Source organism: Dermacentor variabilis, chromosome 6 (genome assembly GCF_050947875.1).
Source record: "Dermacentor variabilis isolate Ectoservices chromosome 6, ASM5094787v1, whole genome shotgun sequence".
NCBI classification, from domain to species: domain Eukaryota; kingdom Metazoa; phylum Arthropoda; class Arachnida; order Ixodida; family Ixodidae; genus Dermacentor; species Dermacentor variabilis.
In genome coordinates, this window is record NC_134573.1 from 177715831 (window position 1) to 177738987 (window position 23157).

Below are 23157 nucleotides of genomic sequence, written 5' to 3' on the forward strand. Positions count from 1 at the left end.
GGTCTCAGCAACACACTGTGAAGAATAGTTGGCATCAGTGTCTTGTCGGTCTCGTACCGGCCCAGCGTTACCATACCTTAAATAAGTATGTGAAGTCAGGCACGCTCTGCTACCACCAGCAAGAAGGGCGACGCTGCAAGAAGACTTTGTCAGCAATATGGTGTTTTTAATGTCCAAGTGTAACACAGGGGTTTGATAAATTTACTAGCCATCAATGCAAGGCAGTAACCACATACGCGGCTTACGGTGCAGTCCGCACGAAGCCCTGACCACTTTCTGTTTTAAAGTGGAGCTGCAGTCTTACAGTATGCACGTTTTCGGAACCAATCGACGTAGAGCTATATACCAGTGGGATTCCAACGCGGTACACGGCACGAGTGTTTGCTACAGTGCGAGCGCGTACGCATGCTTCTTTTTACGTTTCGCAACTAATCCGCTAGGTCAGGCCATGGCGCCGTGAAAAAGGCGGATTCACTTTGAGTGGTAACTCCGTGCTGCGTCATTATGGAGCACATAGATAGATTCGAACTGCACAGCAAATGTTGCACAGTGGCGACCAGAATGCAATTTGCGAGTATTTCTCATTTAAATTCCACTTCGCACTGCAATGTGCAGGAACGAATTTGCATGCTAATATTTCATGACAAATTCCATTAGCTTTTTGCAAAGATACATGTTGGTAGGGAGCACATATGCCCAGTTCAACAAACGACAATCACGCGCGAGAACGGGTGTGCGTTTGGGCTAGTTCGTATTCCGACTAGCGCACAACATGCATTCTACTGTCTTGCGTTTATCGTGCGTTAGTGGGCTAAAATCACTGCCCATTTGCGCACCGGTGAGGAAGTCGCATGGCATTCAAGATTCCGGTTCGAGGTGAGGTTGGCAAGTTCCGTACAATTTCTTCCATCGGCGCCTCCCGCGCGAGGCACAATCGAGCGTCTTTCATCTTCCACTGTCGTTTGCACCACGTAGGAGTTGCTCATAAAAGGCAAATACATCGCGCACTTGATAGTTCCAGAAATATGAGAGAGTATAGTCGAGGCTGGCAAATGGAGCGTTTATTATGCACTGTGATTTGCTTTACAACCCCCCCCCCCCCCTTTCGTTTTTTCATTTCTGAATGTTAAACTTACGTTTGCTCGAGCGGCGTCTCATCATCCCAGTCCTTAGTGTCCGTAACGTCTGCGGTGAAGTCGACGTCTCCGCCTATTCCAAAGCAAGAACGAAAGATGACCGTATAGCTGAAGCAAAATGCAAACCTAACACTTTTCACTCGATTCAGGCCTAGCAGCCCGCGCTGCAATTAAGAAAACATAGTAAGGCAAACACCGTAACCGTAACACGACTGCGAATTTATTCCTCACCGGTGTCGCAGTTGCCCTTTACTTCTTCTGTTTCAGACACTTCAGCCGACATTGCGCGCAAGAGCCGCACGAATACAGAGCACCAGACCGGTAGCTGCCACCCACACGAAACGATATCCAGCCGAACGCGCAAATAGACTAACAACAACAGCTGGGGATGTTATGAAAAGTGAGGGAGTGAATGTTTGAGGCTACAACATAAAAAGGTATTACTGCAAAGTGTTGAGAAAAATAGAAAAACGATTAAGACTACGCCGTGAAGCCGAACTTCGGTACGCTTCTCTAAATACCGCGCACGTAGCTGCCAGATTCGCGAAAGCGAAGAGCGAAGCCACAGCGAAGCTCATCATTTGGATTTCGTTGGCTTGTGGCATACTTGGTAGTGGCTTGGACCAACGCCTCCTCTTGGACTAGCAGACCAATAGCAGACCCATAGAGTTTCATATTAGTATTTATTAGAAACTCTATGAGCAAACCTAAGAATAGTGAGAAACTCTATGACATTTTGGTTTCGGTTTGTCCGCCATCCCTTTTGCTATGGCAGCGCTGAACTATTCTAGGACCCGTAGTTCCATGGAGGAAGGATTAATGCATAGTTCTACCGCGACCATTTATGAAACCTCCCTAAAAGTGTAGAAGGCATCCTTGAACAACTCCTTTACCATGACTGCACAGAATCATCGTGGGTCGTCAGTGTAAAAAAAATTACCGACATTTAAAACACTGACTAACGCGAAATTTGAGCGCGGCTCTACACGTGTTTCCATTTCGCGATATTTTGGATGGCGCGGACAATCTGTCTCGTTCATCACGTTGCAAAAACGGAGCGAAGTGCGGCGCGACTGGTTCGCTAATCGGTATATCTCGTGAAGCAGCGCGTGAGTGACGCGTGGGCACGATCTATTCACACCAGCCGACGCAGACAGACATCCGCTCATGCAGCGCTTTGTTTCCATAGATATGGTATCGGTGGCGTCATGTCGTCGACGAACAGATGACTCGCGCTATTCTGGCGCCATCTCGTAGCCATCGTCGCCGCAGAGCCCATCTTGCGGGGCACTACGCGCGCGCTTTTCTTCTCACGCTTTTGCCATACCCTCCTCCTCCGCTTTCCTCCTCGTGCTCTCTTTGCTGTTTCATTCCACGCTGCGCTCCGTCTTGCGCGGCACTACGGTCTTCTCACGCTTTCGTACCACCGACGACGAGAGCGGCGCCCTTCGTCACGGGGAAGTCGTGCCACCAGTGTCAGCGGCGACAACACCTAAGGGAGCAGTGATCCCCATCACACACGGTGGTACCGCGGACTGACCTCAGCAGCTGACACCACGGATGTGCGTACGTGGCCCTACCTTACGACACCCTTCCTTTCCCCCCCACCATCGGAAGCGCAGATAACATGGCAGATAAGATCACCGGCGCGGATGCCTACAGGCCGCCGGCAACTCTGCGCATGCGCAGGCCGTCTCCCCTCCGCTTTCCGCTGCACCATGCGCTGCACCCTCTTCCTGCGCTATCGTCTTTCTTTCATCTCCCGCTACGCTCAGCATTTGCTTCCATTCTTCGCGGCGCTCGTTCGCTCCGTTACGCCAACGCCGTCGGAAAGCGCCGGCACTCGCCTAAGAGCTGTGCTCTAAAAATCGGCAGAACCCATCTCACGATATGACTGCCGACGGTAATGTGTTTGGCATTGAATCAATATAGCGACACAACATTGTGATCGTTGAAACGAGTTGTGTATGCAATGTCTACTGCAGCGGGACTATATACTCTTTCACACTTCCCTAATTTCCCTAAGAAAACCCAACGCTGAGAAGTGCACGTGCAACGTCCGACAAGAAGCGTGGTGTGCCGGTGCCTGCAAATGCTGAGCATTGCTCCCTTGCTTGTCGCACACCCAATGGAACATACTCAGTGACCCAAGGGGGCAAGAAGTCCATTGAAGAGAGCCACATATTTAATACATTCATGGCACAACCCAGATCCAGCCAATTATGTTGCTTACACAACCTCCTGTGTGGCTACTTATCATAGTGTTGCTGCATGCAGTGGACTTTTCCAATTTCTAGGGCCAAAACAAAACGAGATGCAAATGGCCATGCGAATTGGCACAACTGATGCACCTGTAGCACTGACAGATTTATGCTGGCCGTCAAGAACCACTGGCAGACGCCCGGCAGGCGACTTCCTAACTTGCACAGCTGACACCTGGGGCGTGGCACGTCGCGAGAGCTGAGAACCAGGAGAGTGCCCCCAAAGAATTAACCCTACGCAGGAGATGCACACATGCTACCCCACCCCCCTTCGCCCCCAGACTTGCGGGAAAGGAAAAGGTATCTGACATGCGAGGAGGATATTTCGCCCGCGAAGGCAGAAAGGTATAAAAGAGCGTCGCAGGAGTAGATGTTCTCTCTCTGGTGCCCTGGCCTCAAACCGGACTCGTGACATATCGGATATCGGCCGCAACCCATGAGTGACCTCCTTGCCAGACTGTCAGGCTCAACGAGGCAAGCCTATATATTACCTACTACAGAGTGGACTCTGCAAGTGTGGCTTACTGCTTGCATCAATAAACACTGTTGCGAGCCGATGTGGCTGGTTGCCTTATTTGTCCAAACCTAACGTAGCTGCGATTACATGCGCTATGGGTTGGGGAGTACTATGGAATGACTGTGTGTGGCTATCCGTAGCTTGCCTTCAGCCTTAGTCTCATGCAGCGCGTACCCCAAGCTGCACGACCACTTACCCAGGTTGACGTCAATGTTCATTGAAGAGCGGCACTCACCTACTGGCAAATACCCAGTGACCAAAGTTGGCATCAAAGAGGTTCATTGAAGACTACCACAGACCAAATGGTGCATACCCAGTGCTCCAAGTCTGCCTCAAAGAGTTTCATTGAACAACTAGTGACCCACGTCAATGTGAAAGAGGTTCGTTGAAGAGTGGCACATATTTACATGTTGCCACATACTCGGCGATCCTAGTTGGTCCGATGGTTGGTTATGTACCCTCTGCCCTCTGTGCAACAGCCCAATGCGCTACCCATTTGACCATGGGATACCTGTGACCCAGGTAGGAGGGAAAACGATTAGAAACAAGCACATGGACAGACAGACAGTGCCCGGAAAGTGTGTGAAATACCCCAAGAATACTAATGTACTAATATTATGTGCTGTGATGGCAAGCCAGCATGAAACTGGGCCACAATTTTGTAGTGATGCCTTTCTTAATGCAATTCTTGTTTGTGCTTTTTCATTAGTGGTCAGAGCTATCTTAAGTCAGTGAAATCAATGGGATCAGCCAGCCGTGAATGGTGGATGATGACACTGGCATAGAATTGAGCTGAAGGCCAAATTGTGGCCCAGGTGCGTGGGATGACCGTGCTCTAATCTTGCTTATGCATAACCAGTTGGTCCACCATTTGCACGTGCACGCCCTGCACTATAAATCCTTTGGATTTGCCTGTACTTCCTGAACTACAGTCAAACCTTGATTTAACAAAGCTCTGGAAGAAACTATACCTAAAGAAATACATTACGGATAACCACTGTGCTCAAAGTGCTTCGAAATTTATTGATGTATTGCTACAGTAAGTAGGTTACCGCGTTGCCTTGTCAGTTCGAGGTCAACCACCTTTACATATATATATATATATATATATATACTTTTCTTACGAAACTGTCTGTTTCAGTGTCTCTGCACTCCGAGCTCTGAGCACAGTGTGGGCTTTATCAGATTGTGCCAGCTGCATCTGTTACAGTAGAGATGAAATGTGGGTTCATCTTGTAATACTGGGGTTACTGCGCTAAGACACATGGACAACACAAGTAGAAACGGACAGGACGCATGCAGACTCACAATTGAAGTTTATTGGGTGAAAGATGACATATATATATATATATATATATATATATATATATATACAATGATCAAAATGATGTCATCATGCTGATAGGCCATCCAAAATCGCTGCAGTCACAATCTTGTGCCCAGAAATTGCACCGCACAATCAGCAAGCTCAATGGAGGGGTCGCTAACACAAACATGCTTTATTCTTTATAACATATGCCTCGAACAGCTCCCATGTATGACGATTTCTATGACGGAATAAAATTTTGTTTTTTCTAGAAGCGGTAGGCACATCTTTTTTGTCTCTTTTTCACAATCCCTGCAACGTTTTGCTACGTGGGAATGCTTGTCAGATGATGTATTCTTAAAATGTTCTTTTAGACAGATATGAATACAGCGTCCACTCTGACCAACATAAACACAGCCGCAGGAGAAAGGGAATTCGTAAACAACACCACACGTGCAAGGAACAAACTGTGACCGGTGGCTTACACGGCAAATGGCTAGGAATCTTTTCAATCGTTCTCAGGACCTGTGCACACAAACGGGCCATCTTTAAAGGAGAAGAAAACGCTAGAATCACCCCATAACATTGAAGCACATTTTTCAAGTTGTGCCACAACTTATGTTGGCAAGGTATCACAGCATGCCTCTTATGCTCCTGGTTGTTGTCGAGTTGAAGCAGTGACGTTACACTTAACTTTCTTAATTTTTCGCAAGTCGCTGTTACCACAGAGCTCGGATAACCAGCTGTATTTAGTCTAACCACTTGGTGTTTAACACTCTCTGTTACTGTATGGCCGCATGAGTTCATCAGGGCAGCACCAATGCTAGACACAACAATGCCGTTTTTTACTGTTTTAGAATGCCCTGAAGAAAAACTTAAGTGCTTTTATGGATGTAGGATGAAATAGCCAGCAGGTATGAGCCACTTCAAAGCTCAGGCGAATATCCAAATACTGTAGCTCATTCTCATGAGGGTGTTCAACCGTGAAGTTCAGTCCTAGTCCTGATTTTTTAAATACTCGCAGAGCATCCAGAACCCGGTCCTCCAGCCCTCCCCTGTCGACAAATAGCAAGTAGTCATCCACATAGCGAAAAACGTGAACAGCTATCCTACCCAGATTGTCACTGATGGCCCTATTAACTTTCAACAGAAAGATGTCGCTAAGGACGGGTGCTACTCTGGAGCCAATACAGACCCCCGGCTTCTGAATGAAAAGCTGTCCTCGCCAGGAAACGTAGGTGGATGACAAATACATAGACAGAAGTTCCAAAAAGGCTTCCACAGAGATACCACACTGCAGAATGAACTTCTACTCCTTATATTCCATAATGCACTCCTTTACAGCAATCATAAGTTCTGGTTGGGGTATTGCACAAAACAAATCCTCAACGTCTATGCTGAACGCATTGCATCAGCCTGGGTTTGTATCCTGTAAATACCGTGCCACTGCCATGGGATTGGGTATCAAGAACAGATCTACAACCTCTAGTTTTGAGAGGTACTCCTGAAGGAAACCAGAAACAACACATTGCCAAGTTCCTCTTTCTGATACGATTGAGCAAAAAGATAGGTCTGGTTTATGACATTTTACAGAGAAAAAGAGCCGAAGTTCCGACCCTGCAGCATTTTTTACATTTCTAAGAAGGCGGCTTAGGTTTAGGTCCTCTACGAGTGCTAAAGCACAGTTTCTAACCCTGGCGTTCTTGAGTGCGGCAGGAATAAAATTCCTTTTCAGCGTGGCACTAGCCTTGTCCACATAAGGTCTATTCGATTCAGCCAAGTTTCTCTGCACCTATTCACAGTGCACTGTACCTAGACCCTCGATTCCCCGAGGTGCAGCAGTGCATCCTGCACCCCCATGCTCGATTGAACGGGGTGCAAGGTAAAGTGCTGCCGCGATGCACTGCACCCTTCAACCTTGCAGCGAGTGGGTGCAGCCCGGCACCCCCTGCACCTTTTCGTTTGTGGTGCCGTGCACCTTTTTCTGAATCGAACAAACCTATACACAGGCTCTGGAACCGCCACAAAGACCCTTCTTTATCAGACGGTAGTAGGCACAACTTGGATGACGTTAAAAAGTCCACCAGTGGCTTTAGCTTCGTTGATATGCGCGACTACCTGAAGCACTTTCGACGACTTGGATGCATTCCTGAGTGCAACGCAGCCAAACGTCTCCCGGCACTTGGCAGGAGATAGTCCTAGCTAGGGCAAGTTTCTCAGCAGGGGAGAGCGTCGATTACTGGCAAAATTTTGGACCAAGTTGTAGTACTCTGTACACATGCACCGGTAGATCAGCAGTAGCCTCAGACACCACCTTTCCCTGCAGTGCAGATGTTTTCTTCCTTCTCCTGGGCAACAGTGGAAATGCAGAATCCCACAGAAATTCCGTAGCCTTTTCTGCTGACGCCTTCCAGTCTAAGAAGTTTCTTTTTTGTTGCCGAGGGTCTTCCTCATGTTGGGCACAGGCTACAAAAGAAGGCAATCTTGGAAGAACCGTGCCTGTCTCCACCATTCCGAGCGGATGATGTGGTTCACCCTCTGGGCACGCCCAGCCGAGGGTTGTAGAAATCCGAACACGGTTTGCGTATCTGTAGCAATGGTCCCTTGCTTAATATGTCAGGCTGCAATCCTAGCCTTGAAAACACACAGAGCGACGATGGATGCCAAACAAGCAGGATTCAATAAACACGGAGTATAAACAGAGCCCGATGCAAAAGAAACATATTAACGGCAAGTTGGGCTAGCTGGTGGAAGTTCATCTTGTAATACTGGGGTTACTGCGCTAAGACACACGGACAACAGAAGAAGAAAAGGACGGGACGCGCGCAGACTCACAACTGAATTTTATTGGGTGAAAAATTACATATATACATACACTGATCAAAATGATGTCATCATGCTGATAGGCCATCCAAAATCGCTGCTGTCAGAATATTGCATCCAGAAATTGCACCTCACAATCAGCAAGCACAATGGAAAGGTCGCTAATGCATACACACACTTTCTTCCTTACAACATATGCCTGAAACAGCTCCTGTGTATGACGATCCCTATGACAGAATAAAGCTTTTTTCTAGAAGTGGAAGGCACACCTTCTTTGTCTCTTTTTCACAATCCCTGCAATGTTTTGCTACATGGGAATGCTCATCAGATGACTTATTCTTAAAATGTTCTTTTAAATGGACATTAATACAGCGTCCGGTCTGACCGACAAACACAGCCACAGGAGAAAGGGAATTCATAGTTAACACCGCACGTGCAAGGAACAAACTGTTACCTGTGGCTTTACATGGCAAACAAAAGGGCTATGGCTAGGAATCTTTTCAAGTAACCCCAGTGTTACAAGATGAACTTCCACCAACTAGCCGAACTTGCCACTCTACTGAAATGTGGGTTGTCTTAATTCTCAACCTTAGTCTGACAAAGCCCACGCAGGCTCTTGAAGATAAATGGTGTTTCAACTCAATTTAAAATAATTTTTTAGGTCCTACTAACTTCGTTGAATTGAAGTACAACTAGTTGGGTGCTGCACCTTGTTATTAATTTCACCATTAAACATGATATTGTTTGCACGTTGCCATTCGGTTCACCCAATACAGCCTTTGTGCAGAACTTCAAGGGACTCCCAACAATTTCAGAAGGAGTGCAAAGCCCATGCAAGAGGTGTCAGGCTGGTTTTGTGAGCAATCACAGACTTGGCACTAAACTGGAGTACAGTACTAGTTCACGAAGTGCAAGGTACATCAAATGGACCTTCCTGTCTTACCAGTGTAGGGAATGCAGTGAACCTGTCCTGGACAAAGATTGCACTGTGTGTGAAACAAATGGCAGCATGCCACTCACTTGAATGTCAGTTGGTAAAAGCTGGTTGTCTGTTTGCTAGGCATAACACCCTAGTTGAGGTATTGTAGTTGAGGTTTTGCAATTAGGCACAAGTCTCCAGCTTCTGTGGAAGAGTCAATGCGCTTTTGCCGAGATGGCTGGGCAGTGATGCTCTCGAGTTTGAAAAGTGAGAGCGCTCAGCCTAAATGAGCATGTCCATTCAGTCTTGGGATATAAATTCCTTTGGATAAAACTGGTTCCTTGCAAAATGCATTGCATGCCAGCCAAAATGCATTTAAAGCCCATGAAAAAGGAAATATTTGAATTCCTCTACCTTATTATCCACAAGTACATTAGGATAAACAAAACATTTAAAAATCAAAACTTACGAAATGCCCAGACATCGCCACAGTAAATTTATTCTATTACCAGTTTTAAGCAATGACAGCTTTAAGTTCAGTTATTTCCCGCGCACTTGCAAAGATTGGAACACTCTCCCAGACTTCGCTGTATCATCTTCAACATTGACCAAATACCTTCGAAATATTGAGAATGTTGTTTGCTATTTAGACCAAGCAGTAGGACTGTATTTCCTGTGTGAAGTGATATTTTCATGCCTTTATGTTTTGTTTTGTGCCAAGAGACTGTACTGTTCAACTGCTTTATGTGCATACACTTTCTGTTGAATATCTGCCCATCTTTGCATCTTGTACTTCGTATTATGTTCAAATTTGTCCTTTCCCACTCCTGTTAGTTCCTGTAGAATTGACAGTATCAAAAAAAAAAAGCAGACAGTTGTACATTGGAAAGAAATCAAAACTCGCACAGGGTACAAATAATCACACACAAAACACAAGGGCACTTACAAAGGAGCATCCTTGCCCTGGTCTGAATGCTCCTATAGAAATGGAAATGCCAATCACAATAAAATATTTACTGGCTAAATTGGGTATAAATTAGTCGTACAGTCACACCTCCAATATAACAAAGTAAATACAAAATTACCTAAATTTTTTAAAACCAATATCAGCCTGTATGCTTATAGCAAATACAATGAAGGTACAAGGCAGCCCAAGATAAACCGAACCCAAAGCAAGTGAAGAACCCATGAACAGCAAGGCAATATTAAAACACAAAATGTTTGCCTGGCATCAGTTTTTGGATCACGGCGGTCAACATTTACAGCATTACTTGTAGAGACAGAGGAACCACATAAGTAGGCATTAGTCTTTTATCTATTTGTATGATATTGATACAAGGAAGAAACCATCTTTAAACAATGCGTGCAGGTTCGTGCGCTCTCCCAGAAGACAATACCGTATTGGTGTAAAAGACGAAGACATACTGGCACGTGCATTTGCCGCACGCACTCGCATCGTATGTGACCGTTGTCGGGGAATACAACAAGAGGTGAAGCGACACTCGAGAGAAAAAGAGAAGACTGCATTCCTATCTCCTGTTTGGAACACGGAAGTCATCTTTTTATTTACTCCCCAGGCACAAGTTAGCCCACAATAAATAGTTGTCTGAACTCCTTGATCTGTTCATTACAATATCACCTTGCAGTTCATGTGTTCATAACTTGCTTTGGGTTTACTTTATCTTGAGCCACCCAGTATTTTTGTGTTGGATGCAACTTTGTTACGAAGTTTGACTGTGAAATTAAAGCAATCTTATCAAAACTGTAGGCCGGTTTCATTTTCTGCAGGCTTAGCACCTTAACAGACAATAAGTGCACCTGGTGATTTGCAGATGCAACACAAATCCAAACACATTGCCTCAGATTTCCAGCACACTGTGGGTACCTCCCGATCTAATAGCACGAGGTAGTTGTGTGCTGGTTTTAAATATGTATTGTTATTTTGTATCATTGCTGTCAGGCGGTGGTGTTTTCTTCAATTTGGTATCGAAACTGTCTACTGATATATATATATTTTTTTGCACATTTGCTCATACTATTTCAACCAAAATTCTGCACAGAGGCTGCTCTGTATCTACATTATCTGAAAGTGGGCTTTTTAGGTGGCATGAAATTTCATTGCAGTTGGTACTAAACGGGTTCTGAAACACTTTTCTTAGTAATCATAGAATGGCCTCACTATTAAAGGTTATCACTTCATGGATCTCCTGCTGCAAATATCTTTAAAATCCTTTAAGAATAAGTGGAGTAAGGAGTAGTTATCGCACTGATGAGAGAATTTCCTTTCTTCTCCACAAGCATGCAGTACAGAGGAGATGGTAAGGGGGCCAAGGCCTTGACCAAAAGTTCTCTCCAGCGGGAGAGCTCGTTGCAGCGGCTCTGATATCCCCGCTACACAGCATGTCGCTGCTCTCTCGGAGGTAACGCGCAGCAGACCAGCTACGTACAACTGATGTGTGTAGATTGGCAGCGCTAAGATAAAATGCTTTCTTCCATCTTTTTGAGATTGCAGACATACATTGTTCATTTATTTAACTCAAATTAATTATAATATTATTACTGAGAATGTCGCCATGTCTCTGCTTGCTACATAGCTGCATGATGACATTGCGAAGGAGAGAGCAAGCAATTTTCTTTTTTTTTTTTGCAGTTTTTGACTTAAGGTTGCAAATTGCCTACAGTGAAATATTTGGCTCACATGTTCACGGGAGCTTCGTTTACAGTTCAGCAAATTTTTCATTATAATGTAGAAAAATAATTGCAGGGCCATTTTAGTTTCGACATGTGCCATGCAATAAGGAGACAGAAAAAAAAAAAAAAAAAAGGTATGCAGTGATGCAAATTCAGACAGCAATGTGGACTAAATCATTTGGCTATCTCATACTGAAAGGCAGGCATTATTGTTTGCGCATACAAAATATGACTTTATTTACAAGGTACATGCATAAAATCGATGTTATATAAAACAGTAATAAATAAAGTACAAACGTCACACAGCCAAGCAGTTATTTCCTGTTTTCCATTACAACCCTGGTTGTCCATCTTCGGAGCTTAACTGCGGCTGTTCGTCCTCGCTGGTGGACCGCAGCAATTTGTCCTCGCTACACATCTGTGGAAGACTATCCTCATTAAAAGTAGCTTCAAAGCGTTCCACCAGAAGATCCAGATATTCCAACATCCTGTCAATAACCTGCTGGTTCCTGGCAACATGCCATTCTGTTGCCTTCTCACAGGTGCTTATTTCTTCCTGCATGCTTGAAATTCTTGCATCGAGTTCAGACAGCTGCAAATGCACAAAAGTACCCATGGGGTTAAAAGATCGTGACACAAACAAATGTTGAAACCAGTGAACTGCATTTTAGCAGCACAGGTGCGGCAAACAAACGATCATCCAACAGAACATGTATTAACTGTCTGTATTAATTCCACCAGTGAACAGACTTAAAAGCACCCTGAAACACTCTGAACATAGTGAAACCTTGTTACTACAAACAACAGATGAAACGCCAGCTGCTTGGCAGTTGACCGCAAGTGAGATCTATCGAAGCAGCGTGCGTTGCGAGCATTCTGTCGCAGAGCTGAACGTGTCTGGTATTGCGGTAACCACAGGCGAGCTAGGCATTTTAACGGAACTATAGAAGCATCAACTCAAACTGACGAAGGAACTTTAGCGTAGACTTACGTGAGCGGCCTGATCAGTCTACATGGTCCAGCCATCTGGTGGCGCAGAGCTTAACCAGCCAAAGAGCTAATATTGCTATAACCAAGTGTAAAACATTTTAAACATTTACAAAAACAATGTGTTATCGATTGCGATCCTGTGAAATATTTATACCAGCAGCAAAGAAGAATACACTTCGTTACTGCTACTGTGTTTGGTTGAGCACTGTACCACCAGGTGGCTGCACTGTACAGACCATTACGTTTGAGCTTCTGCTCATCCCGTGAAACGGCCCAGTCAAACGGCCAGGCCCTCTCCCTTTGCGTTTGCGTTTCCGAATACTGGACTCGCGAAACGCTATTGTGGTAGTAATCCTCCGGTGTAAAGTGATGGCTGCAAACGCACAAATCCTGGCGCCAATCGGATAGCAACACTCCGATACACTGGAGCCACTTTGCTCGTCTTCTGCCTTGCAGAGGGACACAATGTCGCAGCTTTACATATTGCTAGTTGCTACGTTTGCAGCCCACGACGCAATAAAGGAGAATCATGATGCTCACGAAAAGACTGAGACCATCACTAACCGCGGAGCTCTTGTCAAACCGAAGCACGCTGTAACACAAGCAGACGACACTTGCTGTGTGCCGGAAGTGCTTAAGTGTACTGAGAAATTGTTCTTGTGCATTTTCTTTCTGTTACTTCATTCCAACTATTATGAACAACATTTGTCCACCATAACGTGGTAAAAATTATTGATGACGTGCCCTGGGCAGCCTATTGGATAGCTCGCCCTACTGACGTCAATTGGGTGAATGACATCAAATGGGTAGGGGTGGCTAAAAATTCAGACGAGCAGTGTGCTGCGATCGGCAGCAATGTACATTTTAAAAACCTTATAATAACTTGCATGCTTCATGCAGAGCACTTAGATACATCAATTAATGATCAGAAGGACCTACTTTACCGACTCAGAACATTTGTAGAAAAGCGTCAAAATCGTTTCAGGGTCCCTTTAACAAACTTTTTAGAGATCCCCTGCTGACTGCTTAAGGTAGCTTCAATGTAAATATATTTTAGTACCATGAACTTCAAAAATAATGAACTTTTCAGAATAACGATCATTGTTCAGTTTCCGTGTCATGTTAACAATGCCTCAGTATTACTAATTAATATTCTGAAATCTGGAGACTCCTAGATTTTCATGTATCCTTTACGGCAGCTGGAACAGAGGGCTAGCATATGACAAGGAACAGAAAGGGAATACCGTAGCGCATGGGTTCGGAAAACTCGAGACGGCACCAGAGGAGAAAAAGGTTATATATTGACACGCGAACTTGTTTATCTTTTACGGGTGAGCATTTTACCGTCTAAGAAATGTTATCGCTCAGCGCAGGACGCGTCTACATGTATCAGAAGTTTCTACAATGTTATTGATGCTTCTATCCACTGTCTGTTGTCGCCGAACCTTGTGTAATCTGATTGCATGCACGCGCAACGCAAATGGCACAGAACTTTGTGGAAGGCTCACGGGTCCCAGCGATTGCTCTGGAACATTTGACGACTGATCTATAAAAGCCAACGCGCTTGACTCGCTGATCAGATTTTAGACACTCGCCGACTATAGTTCGCTGTTTTCATTGAGTATTGAGTGTAGCCTGTTTTTTTCTGGGCACAGGTTCGCCCAATAAAGTTAGTTTTGCCATTCACAGTTTTCTTGCTGTGTCCTCAACCGTCACTACCACGTGACAATATACTTGGGACTTCTGAAGTGGAAGTGGCTCTCTAAATGTGAAGCCAGTCGCTGTCATCTAGCTAGAGGCAAGAAGCCTGAAACGCCTGAGTGGTCATTGCAGAATGCAGAGTGTGTTTGTTGTCTTTATTGAGTGTGCGTGGTTGCAACAATGTTTAATTGATTACTGTATGCTTTCCGAAGGCATTACAACGCGTCAATAGGTCACAGCTGCACCAGTCGTGCAAAGATTACGACGGGTTTAACGTTTCACTGGTAAAAAAGCAAGGGTATGTAAACAGCTATTTGAGATCGAATCAAATACAAATCGAATAACGCTCGTAAATTTGGATATGTTAAAGATATTTTTCTAATTATAAACAGCTGTTATCACAATGAATATAAAAGTGTATATAAAATTATATAATATTGTTACGTGTGAAAAGACATGGACGACTGACTAAGATGGAATCCAGCTCGTGCCAAGCCCTAATGCTCGTCTTCGTCTTCATTTGCATCACTGTCTCCTGAGTGTTTGTTGTTTCGCAACACAATTCCCGGCAGTGAAAGCACCGTCCTTGTGCCGTTAGATATCTGTGGCAAGCAGGGAGTTGCAGGGCTTGAGACTGGCGACATGGACGATATCACTGGTGATTGGAGCGGAGGACATTGCGAGGCTGACTAGAACGATTTCGTAGGTGACATCAGTGACTTGACAAACCAAGTGATATGGGGTTTTGTAACAAGACAAAAGTTTCTTGCAAAGGCCTACTTGACGGGAAGGCAACCAAAGCAGCACTAACACACCCAGTGAAAAGTGCACGTCATGGTGACAAAGGTCATAGGGATGCTTCTGGTTCTCTTGTGATGCTGATAGGTGAGCGCGTGCAAGTTGTCGAGCGTGGTTAGCACGAGTGATGGTATCCCGGGGGCATATTCACTTGTCGAGGTCGTAATCGATGGTAGCAAGGTGTCTAGTGGTAGCACGGGTTCATGGCCATACAGGAGGTAGAACTGGAAATAGCCGGCAGTGGCAAGGCGAGAATTATAGCAGAAGGTAATGTAAGTTAGAGCAATGTCCCAATGGCGGTGATTGGCTGAAACATACCATATTTATTTGAATCTAGGCCAACAGTTTTTTTCAAATAATCATATACTGAGCTCTAGGATCGACTTAGATTCGAGAATTTCAAAAGTGTGCCGGTTTGTAATGGAAAATTATAAATGTGGCGCATAGCTAGCGGCATCTAGAAAAGTAAGTACCGCAGCCACACCAGTAGCCAACTGAAGTACACGAGCGACATCACCATTTTTACCTGTGTTGTATCGGCGTGCGGCGTGGCGTTATTGCAATGGCACCAAACAGGCGAGTCCACTGCAGTTCCTCTTGCAATCGACAAGATGTGCTAGCCACAAAGGCGTCAAACGTTCATGCCGAGCGGGACTTCAGCATCGATGACAAAAACGTCCGTTGCTGGAGGGGGCAACGGGAGCCGCTTCTCGTGTTTACAGCAACGAGGAGATGACAGCGATAAGGAAGATAAGGGCGTGACAACGGAGAGTTATTCACCAAGATTGTGCCATGTTTCGACGCGTACGAGCCATGCAGCACTGTCTGCACATGCGTGGGCACGCAGACACGAGCTTGTGCGCATCTGCAAACGTACGAGGCTAGCAGCAATGATGGCACAGAGTGGGCTCGGCATGCTTATATTAAATAAATGCTATTTTCATTTTGTGCATGCTGCCCTCACTTTTTTGTTTAGCCTACAGTCGAGGTAATTTTTCTAAATTTTCTTTTTTTTTGGGCTTCAGACATTCGGGGGTCGGATTAGAATCGGGGTCAGCCTAGATTAGAGTATATATGGTATTTTGCCAGCATATCTGTAAGGGCCTGGTTGAATCACTCAGTCAGGCCGTTGGTTGGAGGATGATATGAGGTGGTAAGCTGATGCTGAATAGAGCAGACGCGCATGATGTCATCAATAACCTTGAACAAGGTATGGCCTCGGTCTATAAGCATTTGATGTGGAGCTCCATGCATCAAGATGACGTGTAGCAGGAAATCTTCCACATCAGTTGTGCAGCTGGTTGGGAGAGCATGCGCAATGGTGTATCTGGTCGCGTAGTCAGCAGTGACAGCAACCCACTTGTTCCTCAATGCGGATAACGGAAACGGGCCCAGGAGGTCCCAGTTGAGACGACCTACTGGCTCTACCAGGATTTCAAGTGACTGCAGGTAACCAGTGGAAAGCAGGGATGGCTTCTTGCGGTGTTGACATGGCTTGCAAACTGCGACATAACGTCTCACTGAACGTGCAAGACCGGGCCAGAAGAAGCAATGGTGTACTCTGTCGTAAGTTCTAGACATGTCCAGAAGTCCAGCGGTGGGTGCGTCATGAAGTTCCTTAAAAACAGTCAAATGAAGGTGCCTTGGAATGACGAGGAGGTCGGGGCCATCGGGATGAACATTATGACAGTACACAGTACCATCCCGAAGAACGAAGAGGCGTAAGGAAGAGTCGTTGGGCGCAGATTCAAAATAATCTACAAGCGCTCTGAGTTAGGCACCACGACATTGCTCGTCGGCGATACGGAGGAGCTGCGACAGAGAGAAAACACAAGCAGAATTCTTGATGTCAAGGAGTCAGAGCTGTCGATGGGGTGACGCAACAAACTATCCGCGTCTTGGTGCAGGCGTCTGGACTTGTAAACCACCACCATCATCATCATCATAATCACCATCGGCCTATTTGATGTCCACTGCAGGACGAAGGCCTCTCCCTGTGATCTCCATTACCCCTGTCCTGCGTCAACTGATTCCAACTAGCTCGAGCAAATTTCCTAATTTCGTCGCACCACCTAGTCCTCTGCCGTCCTCTACTGCACTTCCCTTCCCTTGGTACCCATTCTGTAACCCTAATGATCTAACGGTTATCTAACCTGCGCATTACATGACCTGCCCAGCTCCATTTTTTCTCTTGATGTCAAGTAGAATATCACCTCTACCCATTTGCTCTCTGGTCCCAAACCGCTCTCTTTCTGTCTCTTTATGTTACGCCTAGCAATCTTCGTTCCATCACTCTTTGCACGGTCCTTAACTTGTTCTCAAGCTTCTTTGTCAGTCTCCAAGTCTCTGCCCCATATGTCATCACTGGTAAAATGCATTGATTGTACACCTTCCTTTTCAATGATAATGGTAAGCTTCCAGTCAGGAGCTGGCAATGTGTGCCGTATTGATCCAACCCATTTTTATTCTTCTGTAATTTTCCTCCTCATGATCAGGGTTCCCTGTGATTAATTGACCTAGGTAAACATACTCCTTCACAGACTCTAGAGGCCAACTGGCGATCCTGAACTCTTCTTCCCCTGCCAATCTATTCATCATTATCTTTGTCTTCCGCATATTAATCTTCAACCCCACTCTTACACTCTCCCTGTTAAGGTCCTCAATCATTTGTTGCAACTCGTCTGCAGTGTTGCTGAATAGGACAATGTCATCGGCAAACCGGCAAACCGAAGGTTTCTGAGGTATTCACCATTGGGATGAGAAAGCTTTTCATTTATTCTCGGCATTTATGATAAATGCGAAACCAGCTGGTGCACAGAGGGCTGGTATCCGGGTGGATACAACTCTGTACTCTGGTGCTTTTGCCCGGAAATCCACACCCCTACAAGAGGGCTGTTTCAGACAGTTATGGGATTGTGGTGGCCGATCGCACATAATTTTCTCTATTTCGCCGTCTCTGTTGTAACTCGTCTCCAGTGTTGCTGAACAGAACAATGTCATCTGCAAACCAGAGGTTGCCGAGATATTCGCCGTTGATCCTTACTCCCAAGCCTTCCCAGTTTAATAGCTTGAATACTTCTTCCAAGCACGCAGTGAATAACATTGGAGAGATTGTGCCTCCTTGTCTGACCCCTTTCTTTATAGGTATCTTCCTACTTTTCTTGTGTAGAATTAAGGTAGCTGTGGAATCTTTGTAGATATCTTCCAAAATATTTACGTAAGCGGTCTGTACTCCTTGATTATGTAATGCCTCTACGACTACTGGTATCTCTACTGAATCAAATGCCTTTTCGTAATCTATGCAAGCCATATAAAGAGGTTTATTGTACTCTGCGGATTTCTCAATTATCTGATCAATGACATGGATATGATCCATGTCATATGATCATCATATGATCATATGGTCATCATATGATCGTTTCATGTCTTGCAAAGCCATTCTGACCTCATTGCTAGATATAGGAGGAGTTTCTGTATCCTGTTCATTACTGTTTCTAATGGAGGTATCCTGACTCCTCTGGGTACTGTACAGGTCAGCATAGACTTTTTCCGCCGCTTTTAGTATATCTTCGAGATTCCTGACATTACCCTCCTTATCTTTCGGTGCATACATCTTGGTTTGTCCTATGCCTAGTTTCCTGCTCATTGATTTCAGGCTGCGTCCATATTTTACGGCTTCTTGTCTTTCTCATTTTATAGTTTCGAATACCACTTATTTTTGCCTTGCTGATCAGTTTTGACAGTTCCGTGAAGTCTATCTTATCTCTTGAGTTGGACACTTTCATTATTTGTCGTTTCTTTATTATGTCTTTTGTTACTTGGGAGAGCTTGCCTACTGGTTGCCTTGGTGCCTTGCCTCTCACTTCAATTGCTGCCTCTGAAGCCAGCCTACTTACGGTTTCATTCATTACCTCTATCATATGTCGCCTTATTCTTTCTGTTCTAAGGCTGCATATATGTTTGCAAGTACCAGCCTGAATTCGTCTGCTTTTACCCTTATTGCCTCTAGGTTGACCTGTTTATTCTTGACCAATTTTGCTCTTTCTTTCTTCAAATTGAGGTGAATCCTAGCCCTCACTAGCCTACAATCACTGCACTTTACCTTACCTATCACTTTACATCCTGCACTATGCTGGGATCAGCAGAAACTATGAAATCAATTTCATTTCTTGTTTCATCCTTAGGGCTTTTCCAGGTCCACTTTCTGTTGCTACGCTTCCTGAAAAAGGTGCTCATTATTTGAAGCTTATTCCTTTCTGCAAATTCTACGAGCACCTCTTCTCTAGCGTTCCTAGAAGCGATGCCATAGTTTCAAATTGCTTGTTCACCAGCCTACTTTCCCCCCACTTTTTCATTGAAGTCGCCCATTTACTACTGTATACTGAGTTTGTAATTTTGTCATCGCTAATTCAACATCTTCATAAAACTGATCTACTTCCTCATCATCGTGACTGGATGTTGGAGTGCAGGCTTGTACTACCTTTAGTCTATACCTCTTATTACGTTTTATTACGACTACTGCTACCCTTTCATTAATTGAAAGAGATTGTTTGGGTGGCCTGCACGACGTCATCTTCTAGAATACTAATAGGTAATTGTTACCGTGCGCCAGATTCTAACAATTCTTTCATTAATGCTCTCCGCGACACAATCAACAAAGCCATTGAACTCTTCCCGGCTGATTTAATTTAACTTCTTGGGGATTTCAATTATCCACTAATCGATTGGACGAATTTATCATCTCCTTGTCATATATCGTCTGAATTCATCAACTTGTCTTTAGACTTTAATCTCTTTCAAGCTGTCATGAAACCAACACGTGGTGCCAATGTTCTAGATCTCATTCTTAGTACAGCACCTGAAACAATAGGTCACATAGAATATTTGGATGGTTTCAGCGACCACCATTTGCTCCAAATAACGATAAACACAACGCCACCGGTTACGGGTAAAACGACAAAACAAATTCGCGATTACAATAAAGGCAATTATAAAACAATAATCTCAGAATTTGAAACTTTCTTCAAAAACACAATGTGGCCATCATTTTACGATAGATCCGTTGAAGAAAACTGGCTCATGTTTAAAAATACACTGTGCGCATTAGTAGACAAGCATGTTCCACTCGTTAATATAACTAACGATAAGTTGCACCCTTGGTTTACTAAAAAGCTTCAGCGCATGAGGAACAAGAAGAAACGCTTCTATAATATCGCTAAGTGAGATAGCACATCAGCAGCGTGGCAGAATTACAAAACGTACCTTAAATCGTACTGCTCAGCTTTAGGCGAAGCTAAAGATAAATATTTTTCTAATGATCTTCCTGAGCTGCTTAAGAACAATCCTGCCAAGTTTTGGAAAATAATAAAGCCTAACGATTCAGATGAATTATCATTACAAAACAGCAGCAATATTTCTATTCCAGTCAGTGAATGTTCGGAGGTCTTTAATTCATTCTTCAGCTCTGTATTTACACAAGAGAACACTTCAAATATAACTTTTGTTTCAGAATTAGGCTACCAATACATGGAACCTATTGAAGTCACTTTGGAGGGCCTGTCTTCTCTCATAAATAACCTTAAGATGTCTTCTTCATGTGGCATAGATGGTATAAACTCAAAGATTTTAAAGAATACGGTAGAAATATCTAAAAATTCTTTTTTACATATTCAGACAATCACTTGCGACAGGCCACCTTCCCGCAGATTGGAAGATGGCGAAAGTTATACCTGTATTTAAAAATGGCAACAGGAACTCCTGTGAGAATTATCGTCCCATTTCATTGACATGCATTCCCTGCAAGTTGCTTGAACACATTATCGCTTCGCAGATTTACAGACATCTTGAGACTAACAAATTCCTTTTTCATAATCAGCATGGCTTTAGGAAGGGCCTCTCGTGCGATACACAGTTATTTGAATTTACAACAGACCTACACACTAACTTAAATTATAACTTACAAATTGATTGCTTGTTCCTTGATTTTTCGAAGGCGTTCGACCGTGTCGCACATTGTCGCCTAATATCAAAAATCTCCGCACTTAAGTTAGACTGTCTTACCTTGTCATGGCTCCGAAATTTCCTGTCTAATCATCAGCAGTTTACTATTGCAAATAACTACTCTTCCTCCGTAACAGACGTTTCTTCTGGTGTACCACAGGGTAGCGTCCTCGGTCCCTTGCTTTTTCTCACATTTATTAACGACTTACCTCAAAATTTGTCCTCCACATAAGAATATTCGCCGACGACTGCATAATTTATCGCCCTATTAAAAACTCAGATGATCATCTCGTTCTTCAGCAAGACCTTCAACAAATCAATAACTGGTGCAATAAATGGCTAATGACTTTAAATACCACAAAATGCAAAGTAATGTCTTTTACCCTGAAGTCGGCAACCTCACAGTATCCCTACCATATTAACAATTACACTGTTACAACAGCTACACAATATAAGTATCTAGGGGTTCTATTCTCATCAAATCTTTCTTGGACAGAGCGTATCGCGTCCATTTCAGCTAATGCCTCCCAATCGTTGGGGTACTTGCGACGCAACTTAAGAAATGTTCCTTCAAATGTTCGCAAGCTGGCTTACCTAACTCTCGTTCGTCCCAAGCTCGAGTATGCATCTCCCATTAGGTCCCCTCACCAGAAATACCTAATTGAAACGCTAGAACGGATCCAGAATAGAGCAAGCCGCTTCATCATAAACGATTACAGCTACCAGTCTAGTGTTACACAAATAAAACTTAAGCTTTCATTACAATCCTTGAGCACTCGCCGAGACATTGCCCTTTTAACACTGTTCCACAAATTCCTTCACTCCACTCGAACACCCGCATGCTTGAAAGGACCCTACTCCACGTCACATAGGCTTCATAATCATTTCAGCTATGCCCGCCTTTACGGGTCTACAAAGGCATTCCATTACTCTGCTCTTCCTCGTGCTATCAGAATAAGGAATTCGCTCCCGGACAGCATTGCAAGCCAATCTAACTACGATTCATTCCGTGATGCCTTGACTGAATACATGACTAAAGAAAAGTGAAGTTTTACGTTTGTCGCACAATGCTTTCTATACTTGCACTATATTTACAGCTTATTTTCGCATTATTACTGTTATGTCGCTATGTTTACCGTTTCATTGGAATGTCGCGTCCGTAACTTTTCTGTCATTGTTTTTCATCATTACTGCTTTTATTAATTACACGACTTCACTGAAAACAATCTGTGTGATTTATTCCTTGTTATTATATTATGTTTCTTTTATGTTTCTTCTTTTCCCTAGTGAATCGTGATCTAAATAATTCTTTTTTCATCTCAGTTGTACTTTGGTTGTAGGTTGTAAACAGATACGGTTTATAGATGTCTTGTATTCAATGTATTTTCTATGTACTGCCCCCCTTACTCAATGCCTCACTTTGAGGCCTGTAAGGTATTTTTAAATAAATAAATAAATGCTGTAGAATTTGTCTATGTTGCCCGCTATGTCCTTATGGATTTGAAATCCCACCTCGTATTGCTTCATATCTGGTAGACCTCTAAAGCAGAGGACATGGTCGTAATTCAGCAATGCATAAGCCTCACCAGTTCTTCTAATCTCACTAAGGCCGATGGTATCCCAAACAATGTCTGATAATTCCTGAAAGAGTCCTGCTAAGGAAGCGTTCTATGAAGCTCGCCAGCATGGCGAAGCTTGCTGCTCAGCCGCGCGCCGACGATGATTGCACCGATGGTTCCTGTGGGGCAGTTTCTGCTTCATCTACGCAAGATGACTCCTGCTCCTCTGGCGCAAGAATTTGTCATGACGAGGGCACCTGGTGTCTTGCGTTCATCGACAGTGGCTTCCACATCCTCTCTTTCATCTGCCTCGGGCAGTGCGATCGCGTCATTCACTGTGCACTTGAAAACATGTTTCCTGACGTGTGAGGAGAAAGAGGCAGCGGATAAAAAAATGCGCTGCTGTGCAACAAAGACTTGGTGCTATGTCAGCGACGGAGCGAAAATTTCAAGCAA

General features: G+C 44.3%; 2 protein-coding genes across 3 annotated transcripts in view; both read right to left on the reverse strand.

Moving 5' to 3' along the window:
- LOC142585868 (uncharacterized) overlaps window positions 1–1717 on the reverse strand; it is a 54607-nt gene extending 52890 nt beyond the window's left edge. Inside the window, exons 1-2 of the mRNA XM_075696938.1 lie at window positions 1368–1717; window positions 1137–1209 (exon numbers count right to left, since the gene is read on the reverse strand). Of these exons, the coding sequence (XP_075553053.1) occupies window positions 1137–1209; window positions 1368–1419 (125 nt within the window). The 5' untranslated portion in view covers window positions 1420–1717. The remainder of the gene's footprint in view (window positions 1–1136; window positions 1210–1367) is intronic.
- A 10142-nt stretch (window positions 1718–11859) lies between these two features.
- LOC142585869 (uncharacterized) overlaps window positions 11860–23157 on the reverse strand; it is a 41659-nt gene continuing 30361 nt past the window's right edge. For both annotated transcript variants that reach the window (XM_075696941.1, XM_075696939.1), the window contains exon 6: window positions 11860–12245. In XM_075696941.1, the coding sequence (XP_075553056.1) occupies window positions 11985–12245 (261 nt within the window). In that variant the 3' untranslated portion in view covers window positions 11860–11984. The remainder of the gene's footprint in view (window positions 12246–23157) is intronic.